This window comes from Triturus cristatus, chromosome 1_1 (assembly GCF_964204655.1).
Source record: "Triturus cristatus chromosome 1_1, aTriCri1.1, whole genome shotgun sequence".
NCBI lineage: Eukaryota > Metazoa > Chordata > Amphibia > Caudata > Salamandridae > Triturus > Triturus cristatus.
This window is the reverse complement of record NC_140579.1, coordinates 149,507,110-149,529,156: the sequence shown is the minus strand read 5'-3', so window position 1 is coordinate 149,529,156 and position 22,047 is coordinate 149,507,110. Positions and strand designations below refer to the sequence as shown.

Here is a 22,047-nt window from a genome sequence, read left to right as displayed (position 1 = left end):
TCCATCTGAGTGGGATTCCGATGTGGTGGAGTCTTTAAATCAGAGTGTGATGATATATGTTGTCAAAGGCTACTGAGAGGTTGAGAAGGATCAGAGCTGTTGTTTCTCCTTGGTCGCGGAGGGTTCGGATGTCATCGGTGGCTGCAATCAGGGCGGTTTTGGTGCTGTGATTGCTGTGGAAGCCTGATTGGTAGGCGTTGAGTAGCTGGCTCTGCTCCAGGTGTGTTATGAGTTGCTTGTTGATGATCTCCTTCTGTCCCTGTGCTAGGAATTGGAGCAGAAAGATTAGCCGGTAGTTTTTGAGTTTGCTGGAGTCGGGGGAGTTTTTTTGAGTAGTTGTCTGATTTTGGCATGTTTCCAAGCATCAGGAAATGTTGCAGCAGTGATCGAGGTGTTGAGTAGGGTGGTGAGTTCCTGGCCAATCCTTTGATTTACGAGGATGAAGATGTGGTGTGGACATGGGCCTGAGGGAGCTCCTGAGTGGATGGAATATAAAGTGGAGGTGGTGTCCTTGGTGGAGAGGAGGCTCCAGACGGTCAGTCTGTGGTTCGTGTTGGGTGCAATGGTAGCTTATCTGGTGAGGAAGTCCGTAAATGTGGGTTGGGGATCGAAGTTTCTATGTACAGTTGCAATCTTGGCATTGAAGACGTTGGCGAGGTTGTCGTACAGCTCCTGTGAGGGTGTGATGTTGTTTTTACTGGCAGCCAGGTTGGAGAATTCCTAAACAATGTTGAACAGTTCCTTGGTGTTGATGCTGATTTCGATGCGTGCAAGGCTTCTTTTTTGCCCTCAGCAGGTGGCGGTAGAGGGTGTAGGAGGTCTTGAAGGCTGCCCTGTTGGAGGTGTCCTTGCTGGCATGTCATCTCCTCTCTAGCTGTCTCATTTCACTGTTCTGAGTTCTTGGGCGTATCAGAGGCCTTTTTGGAGGATTTTCTCTGGATGTTGCTCTTGATGGCACATTTGGTGATCCGGTCATTGAAGTTCTTCACTCCCTGTTCGAGGTTTGTGGTGGGGTTGGAGGTGTTGAGGGCGTCCGGCAGCTGGTCTCCGAGATTTTGTTCCATCTCTGGGGGTGGGGGTGGCTGGTTATCTTGGGGGTGGTAATGGCGAGGGGACACTTCGTTTGGAGTAACCAGGGCTCTATAATCTGTATAATAATAATAATAATAATAATAATGAAGTGTTCCGCCCATGTTTTGTGACGTGGCTGTACTGGACACAGTTGTTGGAGGTGATAATGAAGCCCAGTGTGTGGCTTGCAGTGTGCGTAGAGTCCTGGATGATTAGGGTCAATCCAATGCTGCTCATACTGTTGTGGAGGTATGCGGTGTTGTTGTCTCTGGGGTCAACGGTGTGGAAATGTAGGTAGTCGAGGAAGATGTCATCCTTGGTGTCTAAGGCTAGGGGCGCAATGAAGACAGTGATAGTGTTGCAGAAGCTGAAGCGTGGGCCTGGGGTCAGTATGAGAGGGTGCCTCTGATGGTTGTCTTGCAGTCCGTGTGGAGCTTGAAGTAGAGATGTTTCGTGGTGCGGTGGTATGGTCTCTTTGTGGATGATGGCTGTTCCTACTCCAGGCTTGTTGGTGCGGTCCTGGTGAGTGATTGTATATCCATCAGGGATCGCTGTGGCAATATCTGAGGTGGTTGTGGGGTTGAGCCAGGTCTTGGTGAGGAAGATGATGTCAGTTGCAAGGGTAGCGATGAGGTCACATAATTCGGTACAATGCCTGCATAGTGAGCATGTGTTGAAAAGGGCGAATGTGAGTTGGTATTTTTGTTCAGGTGGGGTTGGTCGGTGGGCAGGTGTGTGTTCTGTGGCAGCTGAAGTGGTAGTGGGTGTAGGTTAGAGGTCCTACTATGGAGAGTGGGTCGGAGCGGTAGTTATGTTTGTTGCAATGCCCAGAATCGAGGGTGTAGAGTTCTCCAGTGGGCGGGAGAGCCAGGGTTTATGGCACTGGGCACGGTCAAGGTGAGGTCGGGCGCAGATGAGGTTGCCTTTGGCACTTGAGCAGTGCGTTCGATGCACGGTCACATTGCAGCTTGCATTAAGTAGGTCCTGGTTTTGGTGGGACTTCTGCTGTCAGGAAGAAAGGTGAGTGGGAAAACCCGGGAAGCGGCGGTGCCACTGGATCAGTCTAGAACCAGCAGGAACTGGAGGCCACAAGCAAGTGGCAGTCTAGGTGTCCAGATGCCTCTTTTTTTTTAAACAAAGCAAAACATATATAAATGTACAAAACAGCAGTTTCAAGCTTCTTCAGAGGGAGAGACTGCTATTCAGTCTGTAATCACTACCAGCTGTGAACACTCAACTAGTTTAGTACAATAAGTGTTGTCATCTCCTGGAGAAAAAAAAAGAAGAAACCGTAAATACCACTCGCCAATACGAGATGCTATTCTGTGGGTTTCCACTATTAAAACGTGCATGTCTTCCTAGCACTACATGAAAAAATGGGGCTCACACCTCAATATAAAATAAATCTGACATTACTGTGATATCCCACACACATGACCCACAGGGTAGATGGCTTATCTCCACAGTTACAAAGATAGACCTAGAATTCTATATTGCACAATTGTAGAATTTTGGAATGATTTAGCCAAGCAACTAACAGAATTACCAGACAACCTTGGGGTAATATTGGGAGGAGACTTCAATCTTCCTATCAATGGTAATCTCAATAGAATATCTTTGCATACATTTATGAGCAATCATTCTCGAACAAATTATAATTGTTGCAACAATAATAACTTAATTGACGCATGTTGGCTAGATAACCCACAAAGCAGCAATTACACATTCTACTCTGCTCTACATCACTCCTTCTTCAAGATAGACTATATAATGGTCAGTAAACGTATGCTTCATATATCTCACTCCCCTAAAATAGGAGAGATAGTTATATTGGACCATGTATGTATATTGATGGACCTTAATTTGAATGATCCTTCCCCTCCTCCTTGGCAGTGGTGCCTTCAAGATGATCTTTGTGAGGATGACCGCAACATAGGATGAAATCGAAAAAGCTATTGACCACTTCTTAGAAGAGAATCATATTGCTGACACTTCACCAACCATGAGATGGGATATACTCCAAGCCACACTTAAAGGCCTCACAATCAAACAAATGGCACTGAAAAACAAATCTGTATCCGAAGGTTAGAGGCAGAGATTCTGGAGCTGGACAAAAAGCTTAGGCACTCTGAGGGCTCAGAACCCTTTTCTAAACTACGTGGCTTAGAATAAGAGTATAAACAAATTTTAAGTTAAAGAGCTCGGAAATGGGTCAAAGTCTTCAATGCTGGGAAATTATGCAACAGAAACAGAGCCGGAAAAACCCTGGTTAATTACTATAAATACATGAAAAACAAGTCATTCATACTGGCAATAAGAAACTCTGCAGGTGAGGTTATATCCTCAATGCAAGGTATCCTTGATGCCTTCAGAACATTCTACTCAAACCTATACAACACCAATAATCCCACTCCCCTCTCCATAACCAATGGAAATCTTGATTCATGTAACCTCCCTCACGTTTCGCAGGTTGACGCACTTTATCTTAATGTGGTTTTTGTGGAGGAAGAAGTTATATCTGCCATACACAGTCTAAGAGCCGGAAAAGCTCTCGGTCCGGATGGTTATTCGGCCAAATTAAAAAAAAAATTTGAAGCAAGAGTGGTGAAACCTTTACACCTTGTTTTCCAACACTACGCAATATCAGGCTCTATCTCGGGCCTCGCTACATAAACTACAATCGTGGTCATTCCAAATGAAAGAAAGAACCACTTGTATGTTAAAAACTATAGACCGATCTCTCTCATCAATCTTAACTGTACAATATATGCAAACATTGTGGCCCGTAAACTGGAGCCAGTGATATTGAGACTTGTTGTCACCTCGCAAACTGGGTTTTTAAAAGGCAGGCTCGCCTCAGATAATATCAGAACGTTCTGCCATGTCTTGGAAAAAGCTTAATTTACCCATACACTGACAGCTACACTTGCATTAGATGCAGAAAAGGCCTTCAACAAGGTCTCTTGGTCATTTCTGCAAGCGGCCCTATACAGATGCTGATTGGGGAAGATTTTTTACATATGACCATGGCACTTTATTCCAATCCAATGGTGAAGGTCAGAGTCAGCGGCCATCTATCTCAACCGCTTTCATTGTCACAAGGGACTCAACAGGACTGTCCGCTTCCCTCCTTCATTTTCTGTTGGTCATTTAACCAATGATCTCCTCACTCAGGGATAACTCAAATATTACAGCTATGATTTTTAATTTGGGCAGACACGTGGTGGCAGCCTAAGACAACGATGTACTTCTGATCACTAAAGAAGCTTCACAGACTATTCCCATCACTATGAAGGAGATAGAGAGGTACTCATTGATGACGGGTTACTCTTCAAACAATGACAAAGCCAAGGTGTTGATTTGTGCTCTTTCCACCTCCTCCTCATCTTTTTCTGGAAGATCGAGCAGGTAAGACACAATCTGGAAGAGAGGCGGGTCGTTAGAACTCTCCTCACGCGCTGCACCATCTTCAGCGGGTACTGAATAAAGAGAGGTACTCATTGATGACGGGTTACTCTTCAAACAATGACAAAGCCAAGGTCTTCACCCTAACCGTCCACTGCAACTCCAGCAGTGATTGGTAATTTGGGCCTGAAGTGGCAACCAGATGCTATCAAATACCTAGGTATCTGGTTTGGTAAAAATCTTAAACATGCAGTCTCCATTTATGCACATAAAACTGTTACCAAATTAAAAGACCTACTTAACACATGGTCCCCCAAAAATATCACCTGGTGTGGCCAGGTGGACACCGTTAAAATAATAGTGGCACCGTTGGTCAATTTTTTAGCCAGTATGCTTCCGATGTCCTTTTTCCCTTCCTATTGTCAAATCAGTGGATAATTATATATCCACATTATTAAGGATGGGCAAGCCAACAAGAATGATGAGGAAAACCACTTGAGGTATAAACCTTCCTGACAAGCCACAATACCAACAAACATTCCTGGCCTCTCAGAATCCTGGTGGTTCACAATACCTGTGGCCCCCTCCCTGGCTTAATATAGAGACCCAGTTAACATACCCCTTGACTCTCAGCACCACCCTCTCTATACACAATTTAGATAGATTCCCCTTAGAATATTCAAGATCCATAATAATGGATACAGTTTCGGTCCTACTACTGCTTGATAAGCAGTTAGACCATCAAATATCTGGTTTAACTATGCCCTCCTTATGGTACAATCATAGGATTAAATAAGATGGGAGGACCGTGTTCTGGAAATTGTTCTATAGGGGATTTGGCACCCGTTCACACACTATCCTGTTCTCGACCCTACGCTTGATATTAGAGCTACCAGATATCTATTTTTATAGATTCTTGAGATTGAAAAGCGCATTTGGTAAAATCTACTTACCCACCTGACCTACCTGATTTCCTAGGTAATTTCAAGAGAAAGAGTCACTCTGCATCACTTTACATACATTTTTAGAATCACCCTAAAGCTATATGCTGAAAACATTTACTCGGAAGTGGGAGGCTCACACTCACTCCTTGGGAAGCTCCAACATGGCAGACACCACATGAAAGAAAACCTGCCAATCTTCCCTTAACTGAAAAAATCACACCAGCTCTAGCTCAGTCAAGATTATGGTCTATTCATAAAACATTCTGGACACCACTGAGATTATGCAACATTGACTTAAGTACAACTGAAGTTTGCTGGAGATGTGGGGAGGCGGTGGCGGACTTAAAGCATATGCTTTTTTATGCAAGATTGCTCGCCCGCTAAGGGCTAAGATACAATCTTTAATTCATGACATAACAGGAGAATCCTTTGAGATCTCCTCTTCTTAGCCGTTGCCATGGGTACCACGCAAAACCCCATTCAGGGGATTTCACTGAACAGATCTCGATGTTGTATGACCTTCTATTGTCACTGGGCACTGAGATGATACTTTCAGACAGGAAACTAACCTCAGTGAGTTTCTTTGAAAAATGGTGGAGTTTGCTGTGCTCTGTTAGAGGTGCCGATAACATCCTGTACGCAAAATTGCACAGTGCTTCCGGATTCAGAGACCTTTGGGACTCCTTTGATAAATATCTATAGAAAAGCAAATCACCATAGGTGGTCTCTTGAACAATAGGTTCCTAAATACATGGTGCAATTATTGCTTACTAAAATCTACTGCTCCTGCCGGTCTCATCATACATGGCCCTGTCTGATTGCTATAGAGTAGCTTCTTTTTTTCTCTCTTTCTCTTCCGTATCATTTTACCCCGCTCGCCTTGGGGCTCTTTTTCTCTCTTCCCTTTATTTCTTCTTTCCCCAAGATATGATTTATAGACACCATTGTGCGCTTCTGTTATGTACCACTGATTACCTCGGAGCCACCTAGACCTATATCCCTCCTGCCTTTTAAGTCTGTAAGTTGACTCATCACCACATTGTTTGCCTAAATTAAAAAGTTAAAACTAGTCAAGTCGCTATTTGAATGTATGATCTTTCTTAGGTTGTATGTGAATGTGGTCTCTATAAGTATTCCAAGCATACTATGTACTGTAGCAGAATTGTAGTGCGGCTTCTTTTATTATGGCTGTGTTGTATGAAAAACAATAAAATATCGGAACAAAAAAAAGGTTTTTCTCATGATAAAAAAAGGATGATGGGTGCATCTACTTGTTTATTGTGTAAACTCATTGAGTAGACACTCAACCATCTACCATACAGTACCTTGATGTTCGGGGTAGGGGTGGGCGGAATTTGCGTAATTGCGTTACGTAAATCTCCGCGAAACGGTAAAAATCTCCGCGAACACGCAGAAATTCCGCGAACACGCGGAATTGCTTGTTCGCGATGCTTTTTTCCTGTTCGCAATTGCTGTTGCGTGCTCGAGGAGAAATATCTCGCGAACATGCATTTTGAGAACGCGAACAAGCAAAACTTTCGCGAAATCGCGGAAAGCAGACTTTTGAGCAATTTCGCGTTCTCCACGGAACGCGAAATTACGCAAATTGCGCGAGCGGAACGGAATTTGCCGCCCAGGCCTAGTTCGGGGTATAGAGATTCCGCAAAGATGCAAGTGCCATGGAGAGACCTTCTGTACTGTAGGAAATCCATAGACCTTGCAGAATGGAGGAGGAAACAGCCACTTTTTTACTCAAACCCTACAAAGAGACATAAATGGAAACATTTTAAAGGATTTATGTACTTTTCAAATATATACAGAGTGAGATGCATTATTTCTCTAGTAACTTTAGATTATTTGAAAAGCAAGGAGTAGGCACAAGTGATGGTCAGTTTCAATGTCCTAGCCTGAAAAATATAATCTATTGGATGCCGGAACTGTTTGTGACCATTGATCACGTGGCTTAGTAAGTCTTTTAAATTCGGGGAATACATATAAACTAAATGGGTATAAGTGTACAGTCAGTTGTGAACATCAAAGTCACTTAAAGAAATGGAAATGGCCACGTAGTTTTGAAAAAGTAGTTTGAATGGTAGTTTTTAAGTAGAATCAAAGTAAATCATAAAAACACCATGATCTCAGCAAGTCATAAAAAGTATAGAGAAAAGAAGATGCAAGTAAAATGAACATTTATAAAAGTGTGCAGCAAGTTCTATGGTATCTTTGGCAGACCAAACTGTGAAATAAAACCTAGGAAGTAGGTGTACTTTTTTTAATAAAGCTATTACGAATCTTTATGGAGTCATTTGAAATAATACAAAACAGTTCAACATCCAAAACTCCACACTACTGCTGGACATGTGTAAACTCCTTGATGCCTGTTTTCACAAGGACACTTCACATTGGCTTCTTGTGGCAAACTGCACGGCATAGTGGTCCACAAAAATAATTCAACAGAGCAGTTGTCATTCTCTTGGACTCTGGCAAAGGCTTCCTTTTCAGAGCCATTTAGAAGAGTGGAGAAAGAGACAGTGGTACCTCTAAACATACTTGTGGCCCATTTCAATATGGTCTGAACCCCTAGTAGACGATGACACTCCTGACACTCCTGCAACCCAGAGAGCGCCCCCATAATGTTGACTGTCGTGCTGTGGAGGCCATGGCAAGAGCACTGTCTCTATGGAAATAGCACTGTCTTCAAGAAGAAGGTGGTTAAGTATGCGGTTGTGCATAGATTGAGAAAGCCACAACATGTAGCCTAGCAGTTCTTTTCTAGGAGGTAGGTGAGGGTACTGAGGAATAGAGAGACTGAGCAGTCTCAGGCAATACCACCGTGGGGTAATAGTTGTCCAATGGAGGACTTTGACACCTGCCCACTGAAGCCAGAGTGAGACCCTCACAGACAAACTGAAGGTCTGAGATAGCACCAGGGGGTCAACTTAAGGAAGTAAATGGTTCCAATAACAACTCTCACTGGATTTCTCTAGAGATACCTCATGCCTCTCGAGAGTGGGTGGAAGAGGAAGACTTTTATTTGTCTTAGCTCCAGGCCTAATAATTCAGGTGGAGGTGGTGGGTACAAAATGAAGTTGCAAAATGTTTGATCAACAGGATGTAAAACTGTTGGAAGGCTAAGAAAGTAGTTATTTATCTGTAACTCAAGTTTATTGTTGGTATTTTTCATATATACAAATGCTTGAATCATTTCTAGTCATTGGTCTGGGAATTCTCTGTAATTTTAACCAGCAATGAACATTGGTAAAATGGTCGTAGGCTTCAACAAGTGTTGTTAGAAGCACATGAGGTTAACATCAGCACTAACATTAGCCAATGAGGTGGAAGTGCTGAGCTCTTTCTTCTACCCATACCCCCACCAGAGGCCTTCACAGGTCAGAATTTCATAGCACATGTGTGAAGAGTAGCTATCATAACAGAGAGCCTCTGACCAGTTAGGAGAAATGCTTGCATGTGAATGTAGAAAAGATTCCTATGCAGGAGAACTGGAGTAAGAGGTAACTATTTTTTTCTCCAGCATAGGATGTTTCACATATTAACATGTTTCAATCAGAATAGCAAGCAGTATTGTAACAGGTTGAGGAGAACTGCTTGTTCTACTGCTGAGTAGCTACTACAATTTCATCTAGGCAGTATTCCTAGTGAAGGTATGCCTGCTTCTCCACGTGGCCATTATCTTTGCACCACATGCAGAACTATTTCCGTTTAGCACTGTAGGTCTTAGTCGGGGATGGTGCAAAAGACTGTGCCAAGATGTCTCTACAGTCTGAAAGGACAGTCAGATGTTGCCACTTACGAAAGTGGTCAGGAGCCATGCAGTTAGGATCAAAGACTTGAGGTAGCGATGAAGATTCTCGCTATTGTATCTTAAGAGGATCCTGGGATGAATCTTCAACTGGATTGATGGGTACGCGGAAAGCTTCTGTAGGCCTCTGTACCAAAGCTGGCTAAGCTGCCAGGGCAATCAAAATCAATGAACAATGATCTGCCTTTGCCTTCTTGAGAGCTCTGGGGATGAGGGATAAACAGGAAAAGCATAAGCAAAGATATTCAATTAAGTCTTCAAAAAGGAAGTGCCTCGGACCCCAGGTGAAGGAGCCTGGTGGTGTAGTAGAAGCATTTCCTGTTCTCCAGGATGGCAAAAAGGTCTATGGGTGTCTGGCCCCACTTTTGAAAGATCTATTCTGCTTAGTCCTGGTGGAGTTCCCATTTGTGCCAATCTGAAAGGGCGTGGCTCAGCACGTCTATCTGGTTGTTTTAACCTCCCGGATGATGTTCTACATTGATCATGGCCCAGTCCCACAACATATGAGCCTCTTCTGACAACAAATATTTCCTTGTTCTTCCTTGCTTCATAGTTTGTACATTGAGGTCGTATTATCTGCCCGAATCCAAATAGCTTGTTTTTTTAACCTCATAAGAAACAACTACAAGCCTAATCAGATGTTTATGTGGAGGTTCTTCTCTGCTCTGACCAGAGTCCTCTTGTCAGACCGTAGGCAGATTACCACTAACCTGTCAAGCCGGATACAGCGGGAGCGATAAAGGATGTCAGGTAACCCTGTCCCCACTGCGGAGCAGCCCGGGAGTATATATATATATATATCCCTTGCCGGACAACTCCCCAACAGGGGAAAGGGAAAAAAGGGACAAAAGAAACAAGAAAGGTACAGCAGAAAATAACTCTCTGTGGACAGGTAACAGACTGTGGTCCGGCTCTGGGTCTCCAACTGTCTAAACCCCGTGTTCCCTGCAGTAAGAAATAAACACAACACACCATATGTACCAACAGCAGTCAATAAGGAAGTGGTATATGTGTACGGACAACAGACACGCACTTACAGTGCCTGGTTCAGGGTTCTCTATTCCAGGGTCTTATTAAACCACCTCATGAAGCGTGTTAAACCCATCAGACGGCATGCGAACAAACTCCCTCTGAAATATGAAAAGAACAAGTACTTAGCTCTGCAGGACGGTGGTTCGCTAGAGCAGGAAACTCCAGGTACAGAGATCAGCTTACGTGTAGAGATAGGCAGGAACCCAGTAGTGGCAGTGTAGCTGAGACTGCTATCTCACACGATAGCAATCCCAATTGGAGACGGTTGCCTGTTGATGTTGCGAGTGAAAGTACTCCTAAAACAAAACGAGCCTTACAAAACGGCTCATGGAGTCCCCTCCTTGGGGCCAAGAGAGTTTTGCAACAGAAACGGGATCCGAGCCTTTCAAACGGCTCGCCGAGGAACACCCTATCGAACAAGGATGCAAATATACAAAGACGCGCCAATGCGCGGGAGAGTTCGAAATACGTGAGCACTTTTGGTGTAAGTGCGGAAATAGACTCTCCACCACAGAGCTGGCTCAAACAGCAGCGCAAGTAGTTACGGTCTCGAGTTCGAGATCCCCGTAACGGTTTTCAGACGCGCGGGCTTAGGCGCATGATGAAGCTCTTAGGTTCCGGTTCAGAGAGGCTGCTCCGGAGTGTAGACGGTCTCGGCTGGATATCAGCGGGTCGAGTAGGTCTGGATACGAGGACGGCAGGTCAAACGTAGTTGCACAAAATAACTGGATTGACAAGCTCCGAGCAGTCCCAGGGCGGAGCTTATGAAGGCAGTCCGAGAGAAGGCGGGTGACGCCCCTTACAGGATTCTGGGAGATGTAGTCCCCAACACAATACCCAGGCACTCACTCGCACACGCTCACCTCAGGTGTGGTTCCCACCGCTAACTACGCCGGGACGTGACACCTCTCATGGACAGCTCCTACATGTTTGTGCACCATCCTTCTAGGGACGTATCTGTTGTGAAGATGATCTTGTTTATTGGAGTCTGGAACGGAAGACCTGCTTTTATGTTTGATTGAAACCTCCCTCACAGCAGTGGCTTGATCGAGCCTTTTTGTGACTTTAATTGAGTAGTTCTTGCTGAATAGACCTCACCTAGAGCATACAGAAAGGAATGAGGCCGATGCAAGATGACATGAGACGTAAGCGAAATTTGAAAATCCTGATGGGCACCAATCGCTTGGAGCAAAGTGCCTTTGCCATGGCCAGACATTTTCTAACTTTTTCCTTTGAGGAAAGCCTTAACTAGTTGACTGTCTAAGATTGACTCTTTGAATTGCAGTCTCTTAATAGGAAGGATGGAGTATTTAATTTTTTTGTAAATCTTTTAGGTTTTATGAGAATATATAACCAGTACAGCATGCAAGTGGAAACTACAATTTCTGCTTATATTGTGTAGGCAACACATAAGGGCGGACAGGTGTCCGTCAACACACTCCAGCCCCGGAGGCTCGGGTAGTGCTTGCGGCATCAATTGGATGTGTGAGCAGATATGCCTTTAAAGGGTCCCAAATGTCTTGAGGGCGTGAAGTGGAAAGGAGGAGTTCTGCGAATGTGAATGTTTGTTATAACATGTCGCTGATCCATTCCTTAAATTTGGGTGCCCTGCCTCGACCCCACCTACATGCAATTCTTTTAGCTAAGAGGAGGCTAAAGGACACAAATTTCCGGTGCGCCACAGCCAAATTCTCCGTGTAGCCTAACAAGGCCAGCAAAGGGGAAAACGGGAGCTGCAATGAAGTCATCTGCTCCAATGCTGTAAGCCCTTGACGCCAGTAGGCATGTACAACGCTACAATCCCAGGCAAGGTGCAGGAAATCTGCCACCGCCATACCGTACCGGTCACATTTGTCACTATCGCGCAATTTGTATCTACGCATTTTGGCCGGGGTATAGTAAATGAGGTGTAAAAACTTATAATGGATGATGCGTAGTTGGCAACTGGATGAGCTTTGTTCTGTCTGACTGCAGCAGTATGTCCATTGCTTATCAGTGATATCATGTCCCACCTCTGCAGCCCATTTGTCTCTGGCAGTGCAATGGGTTTGGGTCCAGGTCGGTATATAGGCTATGATATGGTGTGGAAACTAAATGCGATGCAGCGTCAGTGCGCAGTATCTTGCGTAGTGGGGTGACTTCTGGGGGCTCCAGAGGGTATGCAGGCGTGTGCTCTTTAATGCGCTGTCGCAGGTGAACATACATAAAAATGTCCATGGGAGAGGGCGGTTGTTGTAATGTACGAAATTTACCATTGAGGTAGAGATCCCCCCAGTAAGCAATACCGTATTTAGCTTTAGTTTTTTTTTAAGATACCTTCCTATAAGACCGGCATATTAGGTTGATAAACCAGAGGAAGTAACGGTGAGTACAGCATGGGGGCCTGCAAACGTCTGGCAATACCTTCACCGTGCAGACGATTGGCGACGGGTTAGCTTCTCGTGGCATGGTGGTGGTCAAAATGGCACCCTCGAGCGGTATGGGATTAGATAACCAGTGCTCTGTTGTCACCTGTGGCATGTATCTGGGGGGTGAAACCAAAAATGGACATAATGAGCTAACGCGCAGAGATAATATAGCTCAAAGTTAGGGATATCGAACCCTCCCTGGGACTAGGGTCTAGTGAGTGTGTCCCATTGCAGCTGGGGTTGCTTGCCTCCAGGGTCAGCAGTATCAGTTCCGAGCAGAGTGCTGAGAAGAAGTGCCTATCTGGTTCATACACAATATTTAAAAAAAGGTAGAGTAACTTGGGGAGGATGACCATTTTTATCAGGGAAGTGCGTCCTGAAAGAGAGAGAGGGAGTGCGATCCACCTTGTGACATTGCTTTTGATGCCCTCCAATGTCCGACCGTAGTTGAGACGCATCAACTCCTCCCGGTCAGTCATGATGTATACTCCTAGGTACTTCACCTCATCAGTGCACCACTCTATTGGGAAGTCAGGGGCGAATGCCGGCCCCGACGGGGTAAGGGGGAAGATCTGAGACTTCACCCAGTTGATATGAATCCCAGAGAGCCCTCCAAAGCAAACAAACTCCCGGAGCAGTGGATTAAGATTGAGATGTGGCTCTCGGACATATAGAGTGATGTAATCCGCGTAGAGGGATATGAGTATTGGGCGGAGAAAGCAGCGGAGTGCCTTATTTTGGCCGCAAGTGGCTCAATAGACAGCGCGAAAAGTAGGGGAGAGAGTGGGCAACCCTGCCGGGCGCCCCGGGTTATGGGAAAGGGGGGAGAGGAATGCCCATTGATTAAAACCCTTGCTTCCGGGCCGGTGTATAAGAGGAGTATCCTTGCCAGGAACGCTTTAGGTAACCCCATTCATTGAAGGATGACAAATAAATAATCCCATTCAACAGAGTCGAAGGCCTTTGTGGCATCCAAAAAGACTGTCACCAAGGAATTTCAAGGACATAGTTAGAGAACCTGGGCAATCGAACTTCCTGCGCTAAGGCTCTGCTTGGACGTTCGCCCTCCCCGTATTTGCGTGCTAGAAAATACTTTCCCCGAAATCGAGCCTCCCGGTCGGCAGTGCTTTTGTAGTCTGAGAGCTTATCTCTAAACGCTGCTTGCTGAGGCCCGGAGGCATCTCTCCACAGATTCCTTTCCAATTGTTTCAGTTCCCCCTCAAGCGTACGTAAATTGGGACGGAGGTCTCTCAAGACTCTAAAGCTTTCAGCAGTACATGACCCTCGTAACTTTAAAGGCCTCCCAAACCGTGCCCACATGTGTGACAGAGTCTATGTCCCTTTGGAAAAATTTGGTGATTTCTGTTCCCAATTCAGCCCTGAAGGCGGCATCCAGCAGAGCCTCTGGCAATAGTCTCCAACATCTAGGGGTACTGATCAAATTAGGTGGTGCAACCATCGTATGAACAGGGGCCTCATCGGAATGCGTTCTAGCTAGGTGCTCAACTTTGTTAATCCACGAGACAACCCCTCGGGAGACTACCAATAATCTAAGCAAGCCCAGGATGAGTGCGCTGCTGTGTAATGGGTGCCATCCCTCCCGTCTGGATGTAGGTGTTGCCACGCATCTGTAAGTCCATGAGCAGAGAACATGTCTGCCAGGGTGCTTTGTGTTTTTGTGTAGTGGGAAGGGAGAAGGTGAGACCTGTCTAGGGCGGGATGAAATGCTGTGTTGAAGTCTCCTCCCCAGATGATGTGAGTGGAGCCTACTTGAAGTATGCGTCCCCAAAGAACTGTGAAGTAATCCGGGTCATCAAAATTCGGCCCGTAACAGCACACTAGTGTGACGGATTGCATTCCTAGTGTGCCCCAGAACATGCAGCTCCTCCCCAGTGAATCGTGGTACATACCACCCAGTATGAAAGGAGTATTCTTCTTTATAAGAATCACTGTGCCTCTGGAGTATGTGGCGTATGAAGAGACTATGCGTTGTGCAGCCCAATTGCTGGCAAAAATAGAGGTACGATTTGGATCGAGGTGAGTCTCCTGCAGCATGGCAATATGAATTTGATGCCTATCAAGATATGCGAGTATTTGTCTGCAATAACGGGGGTCCCTTAGGCCCCTGACGTTCCATGTGAGGAGGTTTACCTGCAGTGCCTCAATGTGGGAAAGCATGGTCGAACGATATGAAAATGTCACAATGTGATCTGGAGAGAAATGTGTGAGTATATCTCGTAATATGTGGTCTCATGTCTACTTGCTGAACAAGGACAATACTGAAAGCATGAACAAACGAGTCCCAACCCACCCTCCTCCCACAACAGCACCCCAATTGTGCTGGCATTATGTTGCCCACCAAGAACCCAACCAAATTTTGTCATTACAAAGTAAAACAAATACACCAAAATGGCTAGGGGAACACCCATGGGGGGAATGCTAGTGGGTAGCGAGACCCTCCTTCTCCTATAGAAAAAAAGCCAGTTCCCCAATGGAGGGGGAAAAGAGGAGAAGGGGGGGCGGAGTTGCTTGGCATAGTCCAGTTTATTAGCGTGAAGAATAAGAGAGAATGTGCCTGCCACCCAAATACACCTGTACGTTTAAGTCACTAGGAACTTATCTGTCTTTGATTAGTGGTCCAACCAAACCAGACAGGTGGGGAGTCCTGCCACTCGATAATCACAATTCCCAACATCTCGGCTCCCTCTGAATAAAGAGCAGTCCACGTGAAATGTAGACCAAAAACGCCCACAAGGAATCACACCAAATGGAGAGTCAAGACTTCTGAGTTCAATCTGTGCCGAGCAATGGCGATCTCGAAAGGAGCTTCTGGGATTCCGTAGCGGGGAGTTCTTCCTGAGGGTCCTGAGGAAGTCATCAACCTGCTGCCCGTTGGTGAAGAAATGCTGCTTGCCCTGGTGTGTTACTCGCGAACGAGCCGGATACAGTAGAGCGTATTCAATTTGCGCCTTCTGGAGTTTTTGCTTAGCCGGTAGAAACGTACGTCTCGCCTCATGGACTGCAGCCGTAAAGTCTGGGTAGATTGTGGATTCATTACCGTCTTTTTGTCCCTGGCAAGCTTCAGGGCAATGTCGCAGTCGTGATAATTAAGGAGGCGAGCAACAATTGGGCGTGGATTGCTGCCAGGGGGAGGCCTGTGGCCTAAAGTGCGATGCGCACACTCCATGATCAGCTGGTTGAGAAAGGCTTCAGCACCGAAGGTGATGCGCAGCAGACGTTCAATGAATTCCAGTGTTTGTGCTCTCCGGAATCCCAATGACGCGAAGATTGTTGCGCCTGCTGCGCGCCTCCAAATCCTCATTTTTGGCCGCAATTACTTTGAGGAGCTTGTCCATTTGCACTGCTTGTTGTTTCACTTGAGTAGTAGTCGCTACTTCCTCGTAGCCAGGGCACTAAGGAGCCAAAGCTGCATGCCAGTAACGGGGAAGAGGTGACGGTCCTGTGTATCCAACTGGCAGGTAATGTAGATCCAGACAGCTATGCGGCGTTAGGGGAGCTAATGGCAGGGCGCCTATAGTGAGCCGCTTTGATGGCCTGCAGGAGTGATTCACCTGTTGTAGCGAGGCATAGGAGATCACAACCCCAGCTCACATGTTCCTGTATGCAGCAGGAGTTCGCTCGCTAGCACAGCAGAAGGTAAGAGCAGGAGAGAGAAGTCGTGAGCGGGTGTGAGTGCTGGCCTGTCTTGCTGCCGGAGGGCGCTGGCCTAGCAATATGGCGGCCTGCGTGGTGCAGAAGGCAGCAGGGCCTCGCTCGCTGAAAGAAGCAGCGGAATGGCGTGCTCAAGTTACGGAGTTCACTGCACACCAAAAGTGCAGCACCGTCAGGAGGGAAAGTTGGAAACGTGACGCCGAGGCAGCTCCGCAATTATGGCTAGATGACTCCGGCAGGTGGGTCGCCAATCGGTGCGAGTGGGACGGGACCGACATGCCACGTAGGATCCCCGGTGCTCGTCTACCTGCTCCAGCCGGTGATGTCTTTAGCCAGGCGACTCGCTCAGACCGCGCCCAGTTCCCCCGCTCAGCAACGTCCCACGGCGTCCAGGAGGGCAGATCTTGGAACCGAAGCGGGGCAGCCGATGCGGGCACTCACAGCAGGCACTTTCAGCAAGATCGGTGCGTGAAATAACAGGATAAACGATAAATCATGCCGCTAAGCAGCAAGAGCCTGACAGGCGTGCGCCCATCTTGGTCGTGCACCACCTAGCACCCCCTTGATGGATGGAGTATTGCTCTGTGCTCAGGGTCAGTCCTAACTCTTGGTATAGGCGATGCAATCAGCTGTGGAGGCACAAGCCTTTTCCTTTGAGGAATCTTTGAAGAGCCAGGAGTTCAAATGCACACATACTTGGTGACCTTATCTTCAAAGGAAGGCAGCTACCGGTGTCAGGCACTTTGTAGAGAACTGGTGTGCAGGCTTCAGATTAAATGAAAGAGCAGTGAATTGATAGTCCTGCCCACCACTGAAAATCACAGGTATTGACTGTGAGTTTATTTTGTATACGTACATGAAAAAATGCATTCTGAAGATACATTGGGGTTAGATGCTCCCCTTCCTGAAGCATAATAAGGACTTATAGGAGTATTACCATTCAAAGTTTAGATTTTTTAAAGAATGTATTCAAATTATGAAGGTCCAGTATTGGCCTCCACTGGCCTATATTCTCATCACCAAAAAGAAATCAGAAGGAGAATTATTTATTCCACTGTCAGTCAAAAAAACTTTATTTGGTTATTCCTAACCATAAAGTGTGTTTCATAATTGTTAAAATATAAAATTTTCACTGTATAAAACTTTTACTTTACAAAAATTACATAAAATATTTAGTTTGTCCTTATCCTAAAATACTTTTCATTATATTTACATTTGCATTCTTACCTTATTTAAAATTGCTCATCCCACGTTAACAAAATTATTCACTACAGTTCATTAGAGTTCGTAAAATAACTTTCCAAAAGAAATGGGTCACTGTTGTAGGTCCACTTTTCGAAGAAGGTTGTTTATGTGTGAGAAGCATTTAAGCCTTTGGCATATCAATTTGATGGATGCACATCCCATCCAGCTGATAACGGCTTGCCTACAGGTACGGATGTTTAGTTCCCGAGAGAATGGTTTGAGAAGTGTCTTCCTTAGGTCCATGACTGTTTGGCATGTGCACATTAGATGACTTATAGATTCTGTTCTGTAGCCCCATAAACAGCAGTTTGAGTCTTGCTTCCTGCCCTTCAATGCTGGAAGCAGATCTTTCGAGTCATGAGATCCTAAACGATACAATATAAAAACTCCTTTTTATGGCTGGATGGAAATACGCTGAGACATTTCCTTGAGGCCTCGAGTGAGTGCAAGAATTTATCATGGTCCAAGCATAAAGCCGTCCTCTTGTTTCCACTGGTTCTTTGGGACAATTTCTATGGCACGTTTTTGAAGTAGGAGGAGAATCTCTTGCTGTGGCGTCTGCAAGTGCAGGTGATGTTCTTTCTGGGCAGAAGGGTTGATATAAATTCGATAGTGTGACCAGACTTCACTACTTGAAGCACCTAGTTAGTAATCTATAGTTACTGTTTACCAAGCAGGGGCAAAACTAGTGATTGTTGCGTAGGTCTATACACTCTTGTCTGGGTGTCTAAAAAGCATGATTCTGATGCTCCCAATTGGTTCTGCACTGTTCTACCGTAGCCTTGACGCTGACCTATGTGTGAAGAGTAGCCTTGATTGTACCAGGATTGTCTCAGAGGGTGGTAAGATTTTCTTAGGCCTAAGTATTGAGGAAAGCCTTCCAATAGGCTGTGGACATTTACAATAAAGGTCATAGGGAGAGTACTGTGTCTGTTCTGGAGATAAATGTTTAGCCATCAAAAGATATACAAATAATGTTTGAGGAAAGGAAGTTGACCAAAGTCATCCCTCCAAGCGCTGGTCAGCTGCCAGGGTGAGCTGATCGAAGCCTGCGCTGCAAACATCCACTGTCAAAGATAGCAGTTGCTACATTTGTTCCTTCCTTGAAAAAGCCTTTGCTTCTTAACTTTTCTCCTCAAGGATATTATTTATATAGGGTGATATGTTGCTGTGCATCTGGCAATCATATGTTCCCAGAATGGCCAAGGCAGTTGCAGCTTTTATGAATGTTGTAGCCATATAGCCATCGCTGTACCCCGAGTTGTCTATGTGCCAGCCATCTCTTTCTGGAGAAGCCAGAGTGACAGGATTCTTTTTGATCTATGCTGGGCCACTGCCACAGTAATGGATTGTCAGGTGGCTAGTGAAGCATTCTGGAGCAGATTCTGACGCCTTTTACTTCTTCTCCAGGAGGGGGCTGACTGCCTGAACTGTAGCTGGTCTATGCATTAGTTTAAGACCATTGGACCAGACAAAAACCAGGATTGAGGTGAATTTTGTAGATTTTCGAGGTTATTCTATAAAATCATAAATAAAACATTAATGCCTCACAGAAGACTGCGCGCATAACCTTTTTTGGTATTTCTAGCAGGGGATGAAAGCGGGCGGTATAATTTGGATGTGAATCAGGTTAGGTAGGTGATTTGTCGTCTTCTTTAGAAGGATGTAGTCTTCCCACTCTTCATCACGTACATTATCATCACCCTGTATGTCCCAAAAAGTTTGCCTTCTATCATATCTGACATGTTGTCAGACATCTGTTCTCCCAGCCCCTAGGGTTCAATGGGACAGGGCCTAGAACTGGAGATAAATCTTGGGAACAGGAGACAGTATTTCTAGTTGCGGCTGAAAAGATGTGGTGGTGGGGGCATTGGCACCCGGGAGGAGGAAGTGGCATTAATGGTGTCAGTGGATGAAGCTGCTGAGCAAGTAATCTCTGGAATACATCCATCATCTGTTGGAACGTGGTCATCAATATCACTGAAATTTGAATCATTGGCAGGTCCCACCAAAGACACAATGGGTAAGGCTGGTCGTAAATGCTTGAAAGAACTCCTTCCACGCAAGTCTGAGGCTGATACTTCTCCTGGTATTCCTCCTCCTCATAATGACGTTATCAAAATCAGGTACATAGAGAACATCCAATTGAGTAGAACTGTAGACTGTGTCCGAAGCTTGTTTCTGATCGCATAGTAGTGGCCTTCCTTGAACCGTCATGTATCCCGGCCCTGTCCTCTGACACCTTGCTATTGAGGATGCTGGCAGGAGGACGCTACTGGGGCCTCGCCTGACATATTGAGCAGCCCCCCAAAATCTGACACAGTTGTCGGGCCCCGGGGAATGCTACACGGGGTCCCTGTGTTACTCCTGGCGATGCGTCCTCTGCTATTTGGCATCCATCTGTGCCGTGATCTGTGGGTTAAATGCCCCAACGCCCACGAGGGGCAGCTCCCGACATTCAACGCCATTGCGGAGCCCCAGGGGAAGCCACTCAGGGTACGCTTATTGTACTGGGTAGTTCAGCCTCTCCCGTAGAGCAGCCATGATACATGAAGACATGCTCTGCTGCTGCACAGGGAGAGCAACTACGAGTTGCGCCGGCATGGCTTACGTGTGGGGGTGGAGGGGGGGAAGGAGGGGCAGGCACGGAGGGTCGCAATTGCAGGAGGGAGCACAATTTTTTTTTAAATCACTTACCTTGCCGCTGCCGGGTCCCGCGTCTCTGCAGTGGCGTAACGAAACCTGAGGGGGCCCCCCTGCAAAGTACATGGAGGGCCCCCCCCCCCCACCACCCACCACTTTGCCACACCGCCCAAAAATCTGGTATATTTTTCATTGAAACCTCCAACATTTAATGAAATGCCTCTATATTCGGTACTCAAAGTTCCAATAAGAAAGTAAGAAACACTCAACATATAAGCTACACCATTAGCAACATTGTCAAGAGCAGATTATTTAACTGAGACAGGAATCAGAGCAATGCCAAGGAGTGGTCCTGTTGTTTGAGGACCTGCCTATCGCTGAAGACCAACTACATAGGGTCTGAATTAGAATTGACATTTATGGAAAATAACTCGAAACTCTGAAAGACAAACCCAAATCTGCAATTTAACAGACTCGACTGACAATATACATGAGCAGTACACAAGATATACATATCCCAGCATCCTGCCAGGTCCAAGAGAAATAAACTGGTGTGAATTATCTGCATGCCACACGCTTGCGTCTGTCAGGGATTTTGTATCATATTAACCACTCTATAGTAATTAAAATGAACTGAGGATGCAATTTCAATATCTACCATCAGGGCTTTATTTGTAAGCAGGGCATAAACAGGCAGGCACACAAGGCTGAAGATGAAAACTGCTTGGATGCTTCAGAACATTGATGCAGATGTGTGTCTGTATTTATCAATTTTGTATTGTACACAAAGCTAATTACACAATTCCAGGTGCGCATAATATAGACAGGTGCAAACAACACCATCAATAACGCATCATGTAGGATAAAAACAAACCATATTAGCAAGTACCTAATGACAGAATCTATACTAACTGTAGCTGGTGAAACAAAGGAAAAAGTGCAAATGCTTTCAAAGTGCATAATAAAATAATCAGCAATCCAGCAATATACAAAACTCAAGCGTGTTTTGTAAAGCAATCCCCCTTTCTTCTTGCATCAAGGTGAAAACACTTTCAAAGTGTGTGATAAAAACAAATCCAGCAGTATGCAGAAATGAAGCCAGGTTGGTCAAACAATTCCCCCTTTGGTTTGTGTATGAAGGTGCAAACAATAACAAGCACAACAGAATGTATGACGTTACATCGCATACATTTACAACGTGGTATTTTACATCGCATTCATTACAACACAAGTCATTACAACGACTTGAGCTGGAGGGCGCTGGACTTAGGAATAGTATGATTTACTATTCCAACTCCAGTCTACGTACAGTAGGGAAGGTGTTGGAATAGTAAATCATACTATTCCTTAGGTTAGAGCGCCATCCAGCGCAAGTCGGAACGACTTGCATTGTAATGACCGCGATGTAGAGGCATTGCAATGCAATGTCGGCGTTGTAATGGATGTCTCCCAGCAGAACAGCATACAAAAATCAAATCTAACCAGTTTAATCAGACTAAGGCCCTTTGGTTTGTGAACGAAGGCGCAAATATTTCAAAATGACTTTTTAAACAATAACAAGTACAGCAGGCAGCAGCATACAAAATTCAAACCAGTTTAGTCAACCAATGCCCCTTTGGTTTGTACATGAAGGTGCAGATATTTCAAAGTCACTGTTTAAACAATAATAAGTACAGCAGGCAGCAGCATATAAAAATCCCTGTACTGTACCCTTCCCAGGCACACACACATCTAGCGCAGAGTCACTGCTCCTGCGCAGCACTGCACATCTACCTGAAGTAGGCCAAGGGTGAGTCAAGCACACAGC

At 45.5% G+C, this 22,047-nt stretch overlaps 1 protein-coding gene across 1 annotated transcript in view; it reads right to left on the bottom strand.

Moving 5' to 3' along the window:
* Positions 1-22,047, bottom strand: part of LOC146869866 (protein TANC2-like) — an 869,459-nt gene that overhangs the window by 567,243 nt on the left and 280,169 nt on the right. The window contains 1 exon segment of the mRNA XM_085640656.1: positions 7,042-7,179. Within this exon segment, the coding sequence (XP_085496782.1) occupies positions 7,042-7,179 (138 nt within the window).